This window comes from Eumetopias jubatus, unplaced genomic scaffold (assembly GCF_037043125.1).
Source record: "Eumetopias jubatus isolate StellerSeaLion01/CBP00866 unplaced genomic scaffold, mEumJub1_p1.0 scaffold_10, whole genome shotgun sequence".
Taxonomy (NCBI): domain Eukaryota; kingdom Metazoa; phylum Chordata; class Mammalia; order Carnivora; family Otariidae; genus Eumetopias; species Eumetopias jubatus.
Window position 1 is genome coordinate 74,359,273 of NW_028274816.1, and position 17,031 is coordinate 74,376,303.

The 17,031-nt window shown below is 43.7% G+C and overlaps 1 protein-coding gene across 1 annotated transcript in view; it reads right to left on the minus strand.

The window, feature by feature from the left end:
• The window catches only part of DNAH9 (dynein axonemal heavy chain 9), a 371,410-nt gene that overhangs the window by 54,068 nt on the left and 300,311 nt on the right, over window positions 1-17,031 (minus strand). The window contains exons 60-61 of the mRNA XM_088027042.1: window positions 10,023-10,216; window positions 6,918-7,066 (exon numbers count right to left, since the gene is read on the minus strand). Coding sequence (XP_087883168.1) covers window positions 6,918-7,066; window positions 10,023-10,216 — 343 coding nt within the window. The remainder of the gene's footprint in view (window positions 1-6,917; window positions 7,067-10,022; window positions 10,217-17,031) is intronic.

Here is a 17,031-nt window from a genome sequence, read left to right on the forward strand (position 1 = left end):
AGTGGGGGTGGATGGTGCTAGGTTTTGTGTTAAAACAGAAGCCAAGGAAAGTGGATGGAATTTTCTCTTCCTCCCCGCCCCTCCTGCCCCCTTCCAAAGTTGTTGAGGAAGGAAAATCCTGGAGGGGACCAAGGCACAAACGTGCGAGAAAAGCATAGATTCCTGGTCAAGGGTCAGTGGATGAGCTTTAAGGGACTAGAGAACTAAAATCTTACACAGAACTTTGTGGGTTCAGTGCATCTAGTTTGGGGGTGGTGGAATGAGAACGAGGCAACAAATCTTTCATTTGACTCTCAGGTAGGTAGGCTGGTTGGTTCATTCATTCATCCATTCATTCATCCATTCATTCATTCAGCTCCATGCCCAGCGTGGAGCCCAATGTGGGGCTTGAACTCACAACCCTGAGATCAAGACCTGAGCTGATATCAAGAGCCAGGTGCTTGACCGACTGAGCCACTCAGGTGCCCCTGACTCTCACGTTTTAAAACCCTACCCAATATTAAAAACTGCCATGTTGAAACAAAGGGATAGAGAAATGAAGGAGTTAACACAAATCACAAACTCAAAAATGGGCAAGGATGCCAAGCTTTATAAGAGTCTATGTGGAGTAAAACAGTGAACTGTCTGATACACGGACTCTCCCCAAGCATAGAGACAGTAAATTTACTTAATCAGTTGGGGCTAGAGAGAGAGGAAAGTGTGAGTCAGTTATGTAGATTCCTGACTCGAGAAGAGGAGCCCATCAGGCAATCTGATTTGATTCAAGATGCAGAAAGCATGGCTGTCACCAGAGTGTATGTTCTAAATGGGTGAATTAGAAAATAAATCAAGCCATCAAGAAGGCAAGGAGGGAGAGGGCGAGAAGCAGGCACAGGTGCCTAAGTAATCTGTAGCTGATGAACAGTAATATTGCCTCTAGTAAGGAAATACACGTTAAGATTAAGCCAAGGGCAGGGCTGAGATGATGTATTCAGAGACAACCGATATGGATCAAGGAGGGGTCAGCGTCCCTAAATGACAGAAAGCGTCAAAGTACATGATGGAAGAGATGGAGGTCAACTGGCAAAGAACAGTAGGAAATTGCTCATAAACAGGGTATATGAAAGCTTCCAAAAAGGAAAATACTGAATCAAAATGAGGGAACTAGATTTTGCCAATATGAAAGGAATAAAACCTCCAGAAGACAGAAGGAATACAGAACTCTTTAAAAGGGTGAAAACCAGGAATAACTCAGCTAGGGTAACAGTTCTTATGACATCCCTTCATTTGTTAATTCATTCAACAAATATTCACTGAGTGTCTTCTCTCTGCTAGTTATGCTTTTAGGTATGGGTTAAAAAATGATAAGCAAGAGGACATGGTCTTTGACCTGAGGATCTTAATGAGAAGCTGGTAGGCAAATGCAAATTAAAATTATAGAAGAAGTGTTTATTTATTGATTTGAGAGAAAGAGAGAGCAGCAGAAGGAGAGGGAGAAGCAGGCTCCCTGCTGAGCAGAGAGTCCGATGTGGGGCTCAATCCCAGGACCCTGAGATCATGACCTGAGCTGAAGGCAGATGCTGAGCCGTCTGGTGCCCTTAAAATATATTTAATTAGAAGTGTATTGAATGCTCTGAAGCAAATACATGTATAACAGGGAATCACTGGTCTTGCAGGGATGTCAGAAGAGGCCAGTACCAGCAGCATGAGTGGGTACTGCACTCTTGAATTGCTGGGGAAAAATATTTCAGATAAAAGAAATCTCTTGTGAAAATGCCCTAGGTCAGGAAGGCTCATAGTGTGGCTGAGGATCTAAAAGGGCTGTGTGGCTGGAGTAGAGTGAGCCTGGGGGAAGGAAAGATCCAAGGCTTGGCAGAAAGCCCAGGCCATGCTGGCCACACAGATCATGTCAACGGTACCAGACTTTCCCTAAGAACAATGGGAAGCCACTAGAGCCTTTTAAGTAGGAGAGGGATACAATCCGATTTGAGATTTAGCAAGATGTCTTTGGCTGCAGAGTGGCAAAAGCCTGCAGTCGGGGGGAGAAGACTGGGGATGAGTTAGGAGGCCACTGTGTCAGTCCAAGTGAGATCACCGTGACTCACACCAGGGAAGCAACGATGAAGATAGAAACAGTGAGATCAATCTGAAATGGATTTCGGAGGTAGAGTCAGTAGAACTAAATGTGGTGCGTGGTAGAGGGAGTGTCTAAGGGTGACTGATTCCAAGGTTTTGGGGATGAGCAACTTGGTGAATGGCAGTGGTATTTACCAAGAATAACAGAGCAAAATTTCTGGAGGTAAAAGAAGTTAACGACTTTTCCACTTAAAATGGCATGCTGAGTGCTGAGCAGATGAATGGAAAAGACCCCCACACACCGAACACAGCTCATGGTATTCCAGAATACAAGCTAGAGAGATGATCCTAAACTTTCCAGAACAGAAACAGGTAACCAACAAAGAAGAGAAGAACAGCACCCTACGGGCATTTGACCTCAACCAAACATAACTGACTTCTTGAAGACAATCGAGCAACGTGGACGCATTCTGAATAAAAACCATTTTGCACCTTGCAAAACTAGTGAAAAAAGTATATAGGCAAAATTAAAGCCTTTTTAGACACCCAAGGATTCAGAAATTTTACTTCCCATGATTCTCTTCTGATGGTGCATGCTAGCAAAACTGGGGTGAAAATTGGAGATAAAAGACACAGGATCCAAAAATGATAGTACTTGACTTGACTATAAAGAAAATAAGTCCCAGGATGGCTAGAGTGCAATTCATCTATTTTAGAACAGAACATAAGTGGGCTCTAGGTAGAACATTTTCGGGAGGGATCCAGTGGATTCTAGTCAATACATACAGTAAATAAGAAGTGTGCAATATTAGTGATAATGGCAGAGGGGGCATTTATTTCTTCTCCCAAGAACAAGGAAGAGACATTCAGAAACTCTAGGAAGAACTAAAAGCTATCCAAGAAAATCATCATCTAAATATGAAGCAAACTGAAATTTGATAGGACTTTGAAACTCCGCGCTGAGAACATTCTTCTTTGAGAGACCTCTAGAGATTAGGACACTGGATCCATTGGAAGAAGGAAATGCAATCCTAGCATGTTTACTTGCCTCTTTGGTGACTAATACGTGTATGTTAATTATGACATAAATGCTACTGGTTTTCAAATGTTACAGTTAACTCGTAGACCAGGCATGAATAAAATTAATGATGGTAACAGAGTAGAATGAATACATATTCATCCTTGTCTATGGAAAAAGTAAGGCACAGCTGATGCAAGTTGGCACACTGAAGTCTCAGCTTACAGAGCAGGAAGTCAAGAGAAATGATCTAGAATTCATAAAATAAAACGTTAAGTTTCACTAACACTGTTTAAGTTAACAGAGCCAATAGAGGAAGTAAACATTTTTTTAAAAGACTTTATTTATTTATCTGAGAGAGAGAGCCAGAGACAGAGAGGGTGCACAAGCAGGGGAACATCAGAGGGAGAGGGAGAAGCAGGCTCCCCGCTGAGCAGGGAGCCCGATGCGGGGATCGATCCCAGGAGCCTGGGATCATGACCTGAGCCGAAGTCAGATGCTTAACCGACTGAGCCACCCAGGCGCCCTGAGGAAGTAAACATTGTAATATAGATACCAATATTTGGGAGCTTGCCAACAAATTAGGTAATTGGATAAAATAGCCAAATTCTTAGAAATAAATACCAAAACTGACTCAAGGAGAAATTAAGAAAATCAGAATTGATCTATAACAAACAAAGTGAATGACCTAGTAATTAAAAAACTTCCCACCAAGAGAAGCTCAGGTCCAGGTGGCTTCACCACTGAATTCTATCATACATGAAGAATTAATATCAATCTCTCAAAAGTCTTTCAAAAACAGAAGAGGAAGGAACACTTGCCAAATCATTCTGATGTTACTAGTTTTGTCATTATACCCCCAAAAAGACATCACAAGGAAAGAAAACAACAGGTCATTATCTCTTATGAATATAGATGTAAAAATCCTCAAAGAAATATTAGCAAGTTGAGTCTAGCAATATATAAAAAGGATTATATACCAGGATCAAGTGAGATCCCAGGAATGCCAGGTTAGCTTAACTTCTAAAAATCAATTAATCTATAGAATAAAGGACAAAATGATATCATCTTAATGGATACAGAAAAAGCATTTGAGAAAATCCAACACGTTCTCATGATAAAGGAAAAAAAATCATCAAACTAAAGGAAACTTGCTCAATCTGATGAAGGCTATCTATAAAAAACCCACAGCTAACATCATATTTAACAGTGAGGACTGAATGATCTTCCTCAAAGATCTAGAATAGGCCAAGGGTGTCCAAGCTTGCCATTTCTACTTAAAACTGTGTTATAAATTTTAGCCAGGTCAATTAGGCAAGAAAAGGAAATAAAAAGCCATCTAGATTGGAAAGGAAGAAGTAAAACTATTCATAGATCACATAAACTTGCATCTGCAAAAAACCTAAGGAATTCACAAAAATTATTGGAACTAATAAACAAGCTCAGCAAGGTTGCAGGATAGAAGATCAATATACAGAACTATAAAAAAATCATTAACAGTGACCATTCCAAACACAAAATTAAGGAAATAATCACACTTTATAACAGAATCAAAAGGAACAAACTACTCAGGAAAGAATTTTTTTTTAAAGTTTATTTATTTATTTGACAGAGAGAGACAGTGAGAGAGGGAACACAAGCAGGGGGAGCTGGAGAGGGAGAAGCAGGCTTCCCGCTGAGCAGGGAGCCCGATGTGGGGCTCGATCCCAGGACCCTGGGATCGTGACCTCAGCCGAAGGCAGACGCTTAACGACTGAGCCACCCAGGCGCCCCAGGAATGAATTTAACTAAAGAAATGCAAGGGGATTAAGAGTACACTTATTGTGATGAGCACTGAGTACTGTATAGAAATGCTGAATCATTGTATTGTACACCTGAAACTAACATAACCCTGTATGTTAATCATATTTCAATTTAAAAAAATAAATGCAACACTTTTATACTCCAAACTATAAAATATTAATAAAAGAAATTAAAGAAGATCTTAATAAGATTCTATGTTGATGGATCAAAAGACTTAGTATTGTTAAGATAATACTTCCTAGATTGATCTACATGGAATATTATCCAGCCATGAAAGGAATGATATATGCTATAGCTCCAACATGGGTGAACCTTGAAATTATGCTAAGCGAAACAAGCTATCAATGAACTAGGGTTATAAGATTAGTAGGAAATAGAGAAGCAACTACCTGGAGGACTAAATTTAGAAATTGGCAAAAACAAAACCCCAAACCCCCCAAAACTCCAAAAACAGAAAGCAAGTGTCTGGAAAGGGGTAGACTGGGGAGGGCTGGCTGGAGCCGAGAACTGTTGCTTTTCATTTTGAATTCTTTATTATCCATATTTTAAAAATGTGCGTCACTTGAAATTTTAGGAGACTATAAAAATATACATAAAAGTAGTGCGTACGATAATTCTTTCCCTCCCATAGATACCCATTCTTCTTCATCTTTTTTTAAAAAGAGCATGGAGCCCGACATGGGGCTTAATTTCATGACCCTGAGATCAGGAACTGAGCCGAAACCAAGAGTCACATGCTTAACCGACTGAGCCACCCAGGCGCCCTCATCTTATCCATTCTTTAGCACCGAATCAGCTTCATCTCAACGACCCCCAAGCACTAGGCATGGACTATGGAGTCCTTTCATTACATAATGAAGAGACTGCTCTTGGAGATACATTACCTGGGCTTGGCTCTAACCTGTCAGGTCTTTATTTAGCTTTGTGAAATGTTGTCGTTTTGCCAGTGTTATAGTTTCGATTAGTCATCCGTTTGCTCATTCCTTCATTTAATGTATATATTTCTTGAATACCTACACACAGTGCTAGGAACTGGGGATATTCTGGTGACAAAGACACCCGATCCCAAGGAGCTCTACTCTCTTAGGAAGGCACAGTAGTCACTAGACAATTATAAGGTGATGGACATAAAGAAGGGCACTCTAGGAGTGCATGGGAGGGGAACCTACAATCTTGGAAGTCAGCAGGGCTTTCTGGAGATGGTGACTTGAAATTGGGATCTGAAGGATGAATAGAAGCTAGCCTGGTGAAGGGGATTCAGGAGGGGGCATAGCAGCCTTGGGAGAATGGCTGCCATGTAGACTGCAAAAGAGGGGATTTAAGGGAAGGCAGGCAGAATGGCAGACCCCCAGAGATGTCCCTGTCCTAATACTCAGGGCCTGTGAGCACACGACTTTACAGGGCAAAGGTTCTGCAATGTGAGTTAATGTAGGACCTCAAGATGGGGAGCTTATCCTGGATTACCTAAGTGGCTCCATATAATCATAGGACTTTTTATAAGGAAAAGAGGAGGCGGTAAGACCCATTTATGATTTCTGATCTCCAGAACTGCACAATAATACATTAGTGTTATTTTAAGCCTCCAGATTTGCGGTAATTCATTACAGCGGCAATAGGAAACTGATAATGGAAAGAGGGCGGGAGAAATAGGGAGGGACGGGAGGATGAATTTCCCCGGATGACATGTTAAGGAGTTTGGATTTTATTCTCAGGGCAGTAGGGGCCTTGAAGGGTCATACTTGTGTTTCAGAAAGATTGCTTCAGGCAAAGTAAGGGGGAAGTGGGGGAGGTGGGTGGCAGGACCAGGTCGCCTCATGAACCTGCTAGCGTGGACTCTTCCACACACCGCCCTGGACGGTCCTTTCTCTGGTGACGGTCCCCTGGTGTTGGCTCAGCAACGACCCTGACTTCTCTATGTCAGAAAATACCGAGTACTCCATACTGAGCTTTGAGCCAGGAAAAGAGACACGGACGGATGGATGCAAGGAGTGAAAGTTCCCGGGGCTGGGGCAGCCTCGGCTCCAAGAGGAGGTTTTCTCACCTTGGTTCTCCACGTCCTTCAGGGGGTCCACCCCTGGAGACAGGATGAAAAACATGGGAGTGGCTGGTCCTGATTCCTCAAATGAGGTCGCAAAGTCTGGCGCTCTTCCCGCCACGTATTGGCTTCCCAACTTCTCCTCGACAAAATCTCTGCCGGGAAAGAAGTACACACACGTATATCCATCACAGAACTGTGACACTTGAGACAGGGAGGCCTACAGACATGGCAGAATGTACTCAAGGTCATGGGCTTGGTAGTTAGTTACAGAGTTGGGGCCAACTTCCGGTTCCCTAGTTGTTAAGTCGATGCTTAGAACCTGTGCCGCTATTGCTGGCCTGCTGGCCTAGATCAGGGCTTGTTCTGAATCCCCATCCGACCACGTCACTGCCAACTCCTCTGGGAAGCCTGGGTGTCCTGTCCCATCACCACCATCTGCCGGAAGATGGCCAGGATCAATGCTTTCTGGAAGCCTGCAGAGCCTGCAGGCAGCTACATCCTTCATACTCCTTATGCCTGCGGTCTCCCTTCCCTGCTCAAGATTTAAGGCCCTCCGTCTTCCTATGCTCTCATGCTCCTATCTCTGTTTCATCTTATTCCACTTACCAACGTTCCTTCCTAAACCTTGCAGCTGCAACCACTTATTGGTCATCTGGCCCAACTCTTGGCCACAACTCTTCCCCAAAGACACTATTCTCTCTGCAGTCTCTTCTGTTGGGCTCATTTCCTGCCTCTGACCTACCTCAGGACTGAGTTGGGATCGCTTTCCTCCTCACCGATGACTGCTATTTCCAAACCATGACTTCTCCGTGCTTGGGGGGCTGTGGACACCACGTTCCCCTGGCTGCATCACCACGACCCCTGCACGTCGATGTCGCCCACTATTCCACCATCACTCTACTCCTTCCCTGAACACTTGACTCATGGACCATCTCCACTAGCCCGAGTGACATCAACATCCATGTGGATAATCCTCCAGATTCTTAATCTTCATATCTTCCCCCATTCAGCCACCTGAATTCATGGCCACACCTTCATCCTTGTCATTACTTGAGGACTTTTTCTATATCTGAAACCTTACATTGAAACATCGCACTCTCTAAGACTGTTGAATCACAGATCTGTACCTCTGAAACAAGCGCAATATATGTTAAGAAAAGAAAAAGAAGAAGAAGATAGCAGGAGGGGAAGAATGAAGGGGGGTAAATCGGAGGGGGAGACGAACCATGAGAGACGATGGACTCTGAAAAACAAACTGAGGGTTCTAGAGGGGAGGGGGTTGGGGGGATGGGTTAGCCTGGTGATGGGTATTAAAGAGGGCACGTTCTGCGTGGAGCACTGGGTGTTATGCACAAACAATGAATCATGGAACACTACATCAAAAACTAATGATGTAATGTATGGTGATTAACATAACAATAAAAAATTTAAAGAAAAAAAGTTCGCTGTTTAAAGGGGAAAAAAAAAAAGAAAGAAACATCGCACTCTCTGACTAAAGCCTCCTATCAGCAATTCAACAACTGACCCTAATTCCACCTCTTGTTTGCCTGCATTGGTGTCATGACAGATGTAGGATTTTCAGTATTTTGGTCTCCCTGTTTTCGTTTTTAAAAATCATCCCCTTACTCGGGCACCTGGGTGGCTCAGTCAGTTAAGCATCTGACTCTTGATTTTGGCTCAGGTCATGATCTCAGCATCAGGCTCCACGCTCAGCTTAAGATTCTCTCTCTCCCTCTGCCTCTGCCCCTTGCCCCCTTTCCTGCATGCTCTCTCTCTCTCTCAAAAAAAGTTAAAATAAATAAGTAAAATAAAATCATCTCCTTACTCTCTTCGTTTCTTTCCTATACAGTGTAGACTCCATGGCCTATAACCTTAAAAAACAAACAAACAACTTCTTGAGGTACAATTGACATACCATAACACCCATCTATTTAAGTATACTATTCAAAAATTTTTGATAAATTTACTGAATTGTACAGCTTTCACCATAATCCAGTTTTAGAACACGTTCGTCATGCCAGTAAGATTGCTCCTGCCTACTCTAAGAATTACTGCTCCCACCATCCAGCCCCAGGCAGCTGCTAATCTGCTTTCAGTCTCTACAGACTGCATGACTTATGATGTCCAGTCTTATCTCACCATGACTTATGATGTCCAGTCATTATCTCGCCATGACTTATGAGGTCCAGTCATTATCTCGCCAAAATCCTCACTCCCCCTTGCCTAACTCCTACCCTGACACGCCAGCTTGAACTGAGCCACACTCTGGACCAACTTAACTCTGCATCTACACCTGGGCTATTGGATGTTGCCGTGGAAAACCATCCAATGGTGAAGACTTTCGTGCCGTTACCAACATAGGATCGTAACGAGGGAAGCCCTCAATGCTGCTGGGAGTTCTTCGGGTTTTGCTGGTCGGCCTTCTCGCCCACTTGTCACAGACTCTATTTCAAACTCTGCATCCTCCTCAAACTCCAACCCTGCCACCTCCTCTGACACACAGACTCAACTGATGGCCTTGCTCCCGACTTCTCAGAGAAAATAGAAGCCATTACACAAGATCCTCCCCAGTTTTCTTCATCCTTCTACTACCTCAGCTACAGCCTCAGCTCGTCCTCTCTCCCTTCTTTGTGGTCAGAGAGATGTTCTTCCTCTTTTTTTTTTATATGAAAAGATGTTCATTGTCATTAGTCATTGGGGAAATACAAATCAAAACTACAATGAGATACCACTTCATACCCATTAGGATGGCTATTATCAAAAGGAGGAGGAGGAGGAGGGGAGGGTGGGGAGGGGCAAAGGTTTTCTTCCTGCCGTGGATGACCCTTGCGCCTCTGCTCCGGGCACCATTATCTCTCACCACATCAGGGGTACCCAGCATCCTTCTCAATGCTGATATCGACGAGCACCTCTTTCTAAACTGTCCACTTAGATATTAGGAAAATACATGGCAAACACAGAGCCATAGGCCTTGTGGGATTTGGGATGTTGGTACAAAAGCTCCTGTTACTACGAACACATGACCTTTGTGCTCAGCTCTGCTAGTTGGGCCATGCTGAGACTGCCCCATGCCTGCCCTGGGGTTCTCCACTCTCCCGTGTCCCTTACCGCATGGCGTAGGTCATCCGGTCCGGCCGCATGACTCTCATCATGCAGAGGCGCTGCAGGGCTGTCTTGTTCTTCCACTCCTGTGGAAACTTCTCCTTCTCGGGACATTCCGATTCCACAAACTTTTTCCAGCTCTTGGCAGATCCCTCAATGTCCCGATCCAGATTATAAAATCCTTCCATTGATGCAAGTGCCTGAGAAATTTTAGAGAATCTTGCTCTGAAATGCAGTTTCTCCAGAAAGCTATAATTTTCATTGTGTTGGGGGAGGGGGTCAAAGAAGAAGATCATAGTGTAGATATAATTCTGTCTCATTCATACTCTTGTCTGGAATCTTGGACCTTTCCCCCCAGCTAAACTCAAGGAAGCAGAAGGCATTGATTCAAGTTACCTTCTGCAAACTGCACCAATAACGTGCAAGATTTAGCAAATAAAGTGTTTGGATTATCAGGAGCAGCACTTGCCTGCAGGGTATTGTCTGGATGGAGGGACAAGAAAGGATGCCATGAATTTTCTGGTCATGGAGCCCAGACCTTTTAAGTCTCTGACTCCTTTGTTCCAGGACTCACTCCGCTGGCAACTCCTGTCGAGTTCTCTCTCAAGGCGTCCCTAGCATCATTGACTTCGTGTTAATGCCAACACTAAATTTTCCATGAGTTGCTTGTTTCCGTAAGAATGAAGCACAAATGCATAACTTGGTAGTCAAATGTCTTCATTTAGTGCTTCCTTCCGATCCATCCAGTGAACCAGGCACCCTGCTTCCCTTCTACTCTGTCCAAGAGTATCTGTGGCCAACCTTGGAGCTGTGCCAGCCTCATTACCAATTCAGCTCCCCGTTTACTCTGCTTTCACCATGTGAGAGGTCCTTGTTCTTTCCTCTCCCCAATTCCACTCCTTCCTTTTCTTGTGCTGGTCCTGATTCGTATGTGTTAAGGTCCTACAAGTTGTTAAAGTCCTGTTCATAATTAGCAACCTCTCTCAGGTTCATCCTCTCTAACCTAGAACACAGAACCTTCCCATCCTCCTTGTGTGTGCTACTTGGAACTACCTGTGGAGTTGACATCTTTAATAAAGGGCCTGACGCAATGTTTAGATGTTTGATTGTGATGGCTTTAAAGTCTTATCCCTCCATCTTCCTTTTCTGCTCCACATCCAGGCAAGCTGATAAGAGCGTTGGCCCTCCCTCCTCTTGTGCTGGAGGGAAGTTGTGGCATGTAATCTCCTGCCCACGTACAGGAATACTCACCCTGGCCCCAACCCTAAACTACCAAAAAAACTCCAAGGGGGTCTCCTTCCTCGGCTCCCCCCAAGCCATTTTCAGACTGCTTGGGAGCTCCTCTGCTCTCCCAGAAAGACTCATTAGGTGAGTAATAAACTCTTTAATACTCTCTTGGTATGTGTGTGGCATCATCAGTCTTGATATCAGAACAAAATTTTGGGTGGGGTTTCTTCTCATTCCATTTCTCCAGAGTGCCCACATAAACATTAGTCACTTGGGACATTTATCTGCAATCTTTCCATGATTACTCAACTCTGCTTGTATGTTTGGTCTCTTCAATGAGATTAAAAACTAGACTATGTCCAAACCACCTACCAAAATGCCACGAATTTTAAGGATCCCGATACATTCTTTCTATTTGAATTCATTCATTCATACATTCAATTCAACATTTACTGAATGTCTACTACATGCCAGGTACTTGGGTAGACAAAGGAAAACAAGAAAGGACACATGCCTTCCAAGGAGCTTGCAGTCCCAAGTTAAGGAGAAAGAGGAGATGAGGGAAGCCTTAGCAGGTATACACAATTCATTTGGGCAGAGACAGAGATAAAGAGAAGGCAAGGGCATTTGTAGGGTGGGGTCAACAAGAGTCAAAGTCTGGAAAGGGAAGAGTGTGGGACATGTGAGAAAGCAGGGTGACTGCAGGAGAGGAGTCTTACCAGTGACCGGGGGCAGGTAAAGCTGGAGAAGGGCAGAGACCCTTAACCTGGGCTTGCCTCGGCTCATTTCTCATGCGGATGAACCCATGTCCTGTCTTTATGTGCCCTTTCACATGGGCTCTGTGGTCCCCCAACTTCACCCTGGCCACTTAGCAGGGGATGGGCGTAACTCGTACTGAGAAGTGGGGTGGGGAGCAGTGTGTAGGATGGAGAAGGGAGCACCAGCAGTCGAAGGTTCTGGTCTCAGCCCCCCTCTTAGGAGCCTCCTGTGACTCAGAGATTGCTTTTAAACCTTTGTGGGCTTTGATTTTCTCATTTGGAAAATGAGGCCAAGTCATCCTTGTCTGCATAGCTCATTTTCTAATGCAGATACAAGTGCTTCGAAGACTATAAAGGCCTCCCTGGTGCTTCCTTGGGGTGCCTACAGTTATTGAATTGCAGTTGCTGGTGTACTTGTCTGCCACTTCCCACAAGACGGTGAGTTCCCTGTGGGCAAGAACTTTCTTAGGCGGCTTTGTATGTCTTGGCCTTGCAGGCTGCTTGGCACTTAGAAAGTGCTCAATTAATAAAGTTTGACATCTGTGTGGACAGCGGGAGGGCTCTTGACAGGCTGAGAAAAGCTGCCGCTGCTGTAATCACTTCTCTCTGGGCTGAGGAACTGGCTCCCATCTTCCTCCCAGCCTGCATCACCATTAACCCTTCTGAGCACCCATTACCCCCTCCGGCGACACCGCAAAACGGAGCAAATGATGCTCTGATCAGTGTCCCCAGCTGCCGCGACTGGGTCTGGGACGGACTTTCTTGAAGCTCTGGGTTGAACACAATGGCCCCATTTAATCTCCCAAATGAGGGAAAGGGATTTCTAGCCTTCTAATAAGCTAAATGGAAATGACTAATTAACCTAATTGCATTGGACTGTGTAGCAAAACACAACTGTGCTCAATTGGCATCCGGAGGGGTTGGGGAGAGGCTGACAGGGATGTGCATCACAGATGAGATTTTTATAATGAAGAAACAGAACATGCCCATTACCTTCAAGTTCAGCATTCGGCGAGATTTAAGATAAAAAAAATCCTTACAGAGGCTAAACAATAAAAGCACTGTTTTATCACCCAGATTTCACTCATTACCCGCTTATTAGTTCTTTTGGAGGGCAACAAGGCAATTGACCTTCCTCACAGATAGAATTAAAAGACATTTTTTATCATGTCTTATTCAATCATATTTGTTTCTTTAGGCTAAAATCCAATGGAACACTTAAAAGGAGCCTTTATCAAAGGCTTCAGGGATGTACGCGACACACTGCGTTCTGTTTCAGCTGCTCACATCTGGCCCTGTGCTTGAGTTGGACGGGTCTGGACTCTGCCGCTCCCCATAACACAACTCACAGAAAGAGAGAGAAAGCTTCATGCATTTCTAAAAGCCTTTGAAAAGCCAGAGAAGCCTAGCCCACAAAACCAAACAAAAAAGCAAAGCAAAGCAAAGCAAACAATCCGCCTTGTGAAAAGAGAGATGGAACCAGGTGGCTCAGAAGCTTCGGAGCGGAGTAACGTAAAATGAAAATAGTAGGGAGTGGCTTTGAATCCTTTATTCTTTCTGACTTTTGCTGCAGAGGGTTTTGTGGGATAACATAGACAAAGGCAACTGGACTTGATCCAAACTCACAATTCCTCAATGTTTTTCCTTCAGTGGGCAAATGCCATCAGGCATGACCCACATCAACCACAGCGTACGTACACACCACAGCTGGGTGATGAATAATCGTAAATCTTAGGCGTGAACTGTGTTCCCCAAAAAGACATGTTGGAGAAGTAACTTCCCAGACTTGTGGACGTGGCCTTATATTTGGAGACAGGGTCTTTGCAGGTTCCATCAAGGTGAGATGAGGTTACTAGGGTGGGCCCTAAGCCATTAGGACTGGTGTTCTTGTAAGGAGGGAAGATGGTCACCTGAAGACCATGGGGATGGGCTGAGTCTGCCACAAACCAAGGAGCACCTGGGGCCACCAGAAGCTGGAAGATGCAATGGAGGAACCTCTCCTAAGAGGCTCTGGAGGGAGCATGACTCTGCTGACACCTTCATTTCAGACTTCCAGACTCCAGAACTGCAAGAATACCCAGCTTGGGGTGCTTTGTTATGGCGGCTCAAGGAAACTAGCTACTGCAATCAGTTCACGTTTACTGACCATTTACTGTCTGTTCGAACCCCATGAAATGGGTATGATGACGGCCATTTTGCTGATGAGGAATGAAAAGTTCAGAGGAATAAGATAATATGCCAGAGGCCACATACACTCAAACTTGAACTTGAACCCAGGAATGTCTGACTCCAGAGCCTGTGTTAACCAGTCTATCATTGCAGCAGTTCTGCAAAGGGGCTCAATCAGAACTGATTTCCAGAATTTATCTTCCATAAGGGCACATAGGAGGCACGATTCTCAACTCTAGGTCTACACTGTCCAACAAGGTTGTCAATGAGCCGGTGAAATTGGCTCATGTGACTGAGGAACTGTGTTTTTAATCCACCTAATTGTAATTATTTTTAAAATTTAGGTTTAGAAACTGGAACTTGCTTTCATAGTTGGAAAACTTTTAAGTATGTTTGGAACAACTGAGGTATAGGAATCAATGATTTTAAATCTAGATTTTAGGAAATCTAAATACTTTATCAAGTATTTTTTAAAAGATTTTATTTTATTTAAGTAATCTCTACACCCAATGGGGGGCTCAAACTCACAATCCTGAGATCAAGATCACATGCCCCAGGCGCCCCTTAAATATTTCCAATGAAAATTTAACATCTGAACTGAAATGAGCTATTAGTATAAAAAATACACACCAGAATTCAAATACAAAAATATAAAATATTTCATTAATAATTTTTTTTAAAGATTTTTTTTAAGATTTTATTATTTTATTTGAGAGAGAGAGAGAATGAGAGACAGAAAGCACGAGAGGGAAGAGGGTCAGAGGGAGAAGCAGACTCCCCGCCGAGCAGGGAGCCCAATGCGGGACTCGATCCCAGGACTCCAGGATCATGACCTGAGCCGAAGGCAGTCCCCCAACCAACTGAGCTACCCAGGTGCCCTCATTAATAATTTTTATAACAATTGCATATGAAACGGTAATTTGGCTACACTAGGTTAGAGAAAATACATTATTAAAATTAATTTATTTCCTTTTATATTTTTCAATGTGGCTACTAGAAAATTTTATTTTATTTTTTTTAAAGATTTTATTTATTTGTCAGAGAGAGAGCAAGCGAGCACAAGCAGGGGGAGTGGCAGGCAGAGGGAGCAGCAGACTCCCTGCTGAGCAAGGAGTTGATGCAAGACTCGATCCCAGGACCTGGGATCATGATCTGAGCCGAAGGTAAACGCTTAACTGAGCCACCCAGGTGTCCCGAAAATTTTAAATTACATATGTGACATGAATTATATTTCTTTCGGACAGTGCTACTCTAGAGTACGTCAATTCACTCATATCTTATGTAGCCTAGAAAAGTTGATGGTTTTCTACACATATCTTCACAAATCTCTGCATTTATTATGATTTTTCTTAAGCATTTTAGAAATTGTTGTGAATGGGGTTCTTCCTTATTTCTTTTCCAATGTAGTGTTCCTCTTCTTATTTGCCAGATGGAGCCCAGGATGACAAATGCAGTTAATAGATGAAAGTCAAATCACACCTTTATTATTTTGGCCAGGGATCAGCAAACTACAGCTTGCAGACCCAATCTGGCTCACCACCTGTGTTTGTAAATAAAGTTTTATTGGAACTCAGCCATTTCCATTTGCTTCCATATTGTGTGTGACTGGCAGAGCTGAGTAGTTGTGACAGAGTCTGGCCCTCAAAGCATAAATATTTACTATGAGACCCTGTACAGAAAGTTTAATGGAGCTTGATTTAGATACAGCCCTGATTTAGCTACAGACGATGAAAAGAATAGCTGCAGACTCTGAAAAAGAAGTTAGAAAAATATTTTGGGCAGTAGTGGCATGAGTGGTATTAGCCTTGAATTTCCTAAGATGGTCCCTTTGAAGAGGAGAGCATGCATATAAATATTAAGTTGTGGGCTTCCGTTATAAAGTAAATCAACTTGGGTGGCTCTCAAGGGAATTATGCTCCGCGAACAAGCCAGTCTGCAAAGGTTCCATACTGCAGGATTCCATTTACATAACATCCTTGGGAGGATAAAATTACACAAACGAAGAATCGATTAGTGGTCGTCAGGCATTAGGGGAGGGAGCACGTTGTTCTGGTTAAAAAGGGCAACATGAGGGATCCCTCTAGTGACGGAATTTTCTGTATCTTGACCAGGGTGGTGGTTACATGAATCTTCACATATGAAAAACTAAACACACATTCACACACAGGTGCATAAAAATTAGTGAAATCACAGCAATATCAGTGGATTGTATCAATGGAAATTTCCTGGATGTGATGTTGCATGACAGGAATGCAAGATGTTATCGCTAAGGGACAGAGGGTACAGAGGATATTTCTGTTTCTTATAACTGCATGTGAATTTATTTATATTATCTCAAAAATTTAAACAAATCAATAAAAAAATATAAAGAGAAAGAGAACCAATCCTATTACTTTAGACTCCTTCTTCTTTGTCCTATGAACCATGTATAAGATGGAACAAACATGGAAGATTACAAACAGGGTTCATTCTGTGTAGATGCCAGAGCTCCCAAAGCACCAGCACCTGCTCTGTGTACTCATTCAGGTGTGGACCTAACAGCTGCCCACGTGGACAGCAGGCCAGGCCTCTGCAGTGGGTGGTCACTTCGTTAACGTTACTGCCCGGCATCACGTCACACCCTGTCCATGCATGCATGGTCCCTACAGAAAGGAGCTTATAGTTTGTGATCTTTTCATAGAACAACGTTCGTAGAATCCCAACTAAACTAAACTAAACTGCACAACATGGGAGCACCCGGGTGGCTCAGTACGTTAAGCGCCTGCCTTTGGCTCAGGTCATGATCCCAGGGTCCTGGGATCGAGCCCCGCATCGGGCTCCCTGCTCAGCAGGGAATTTGCTTTTCCCTCTGCCTCTAACCC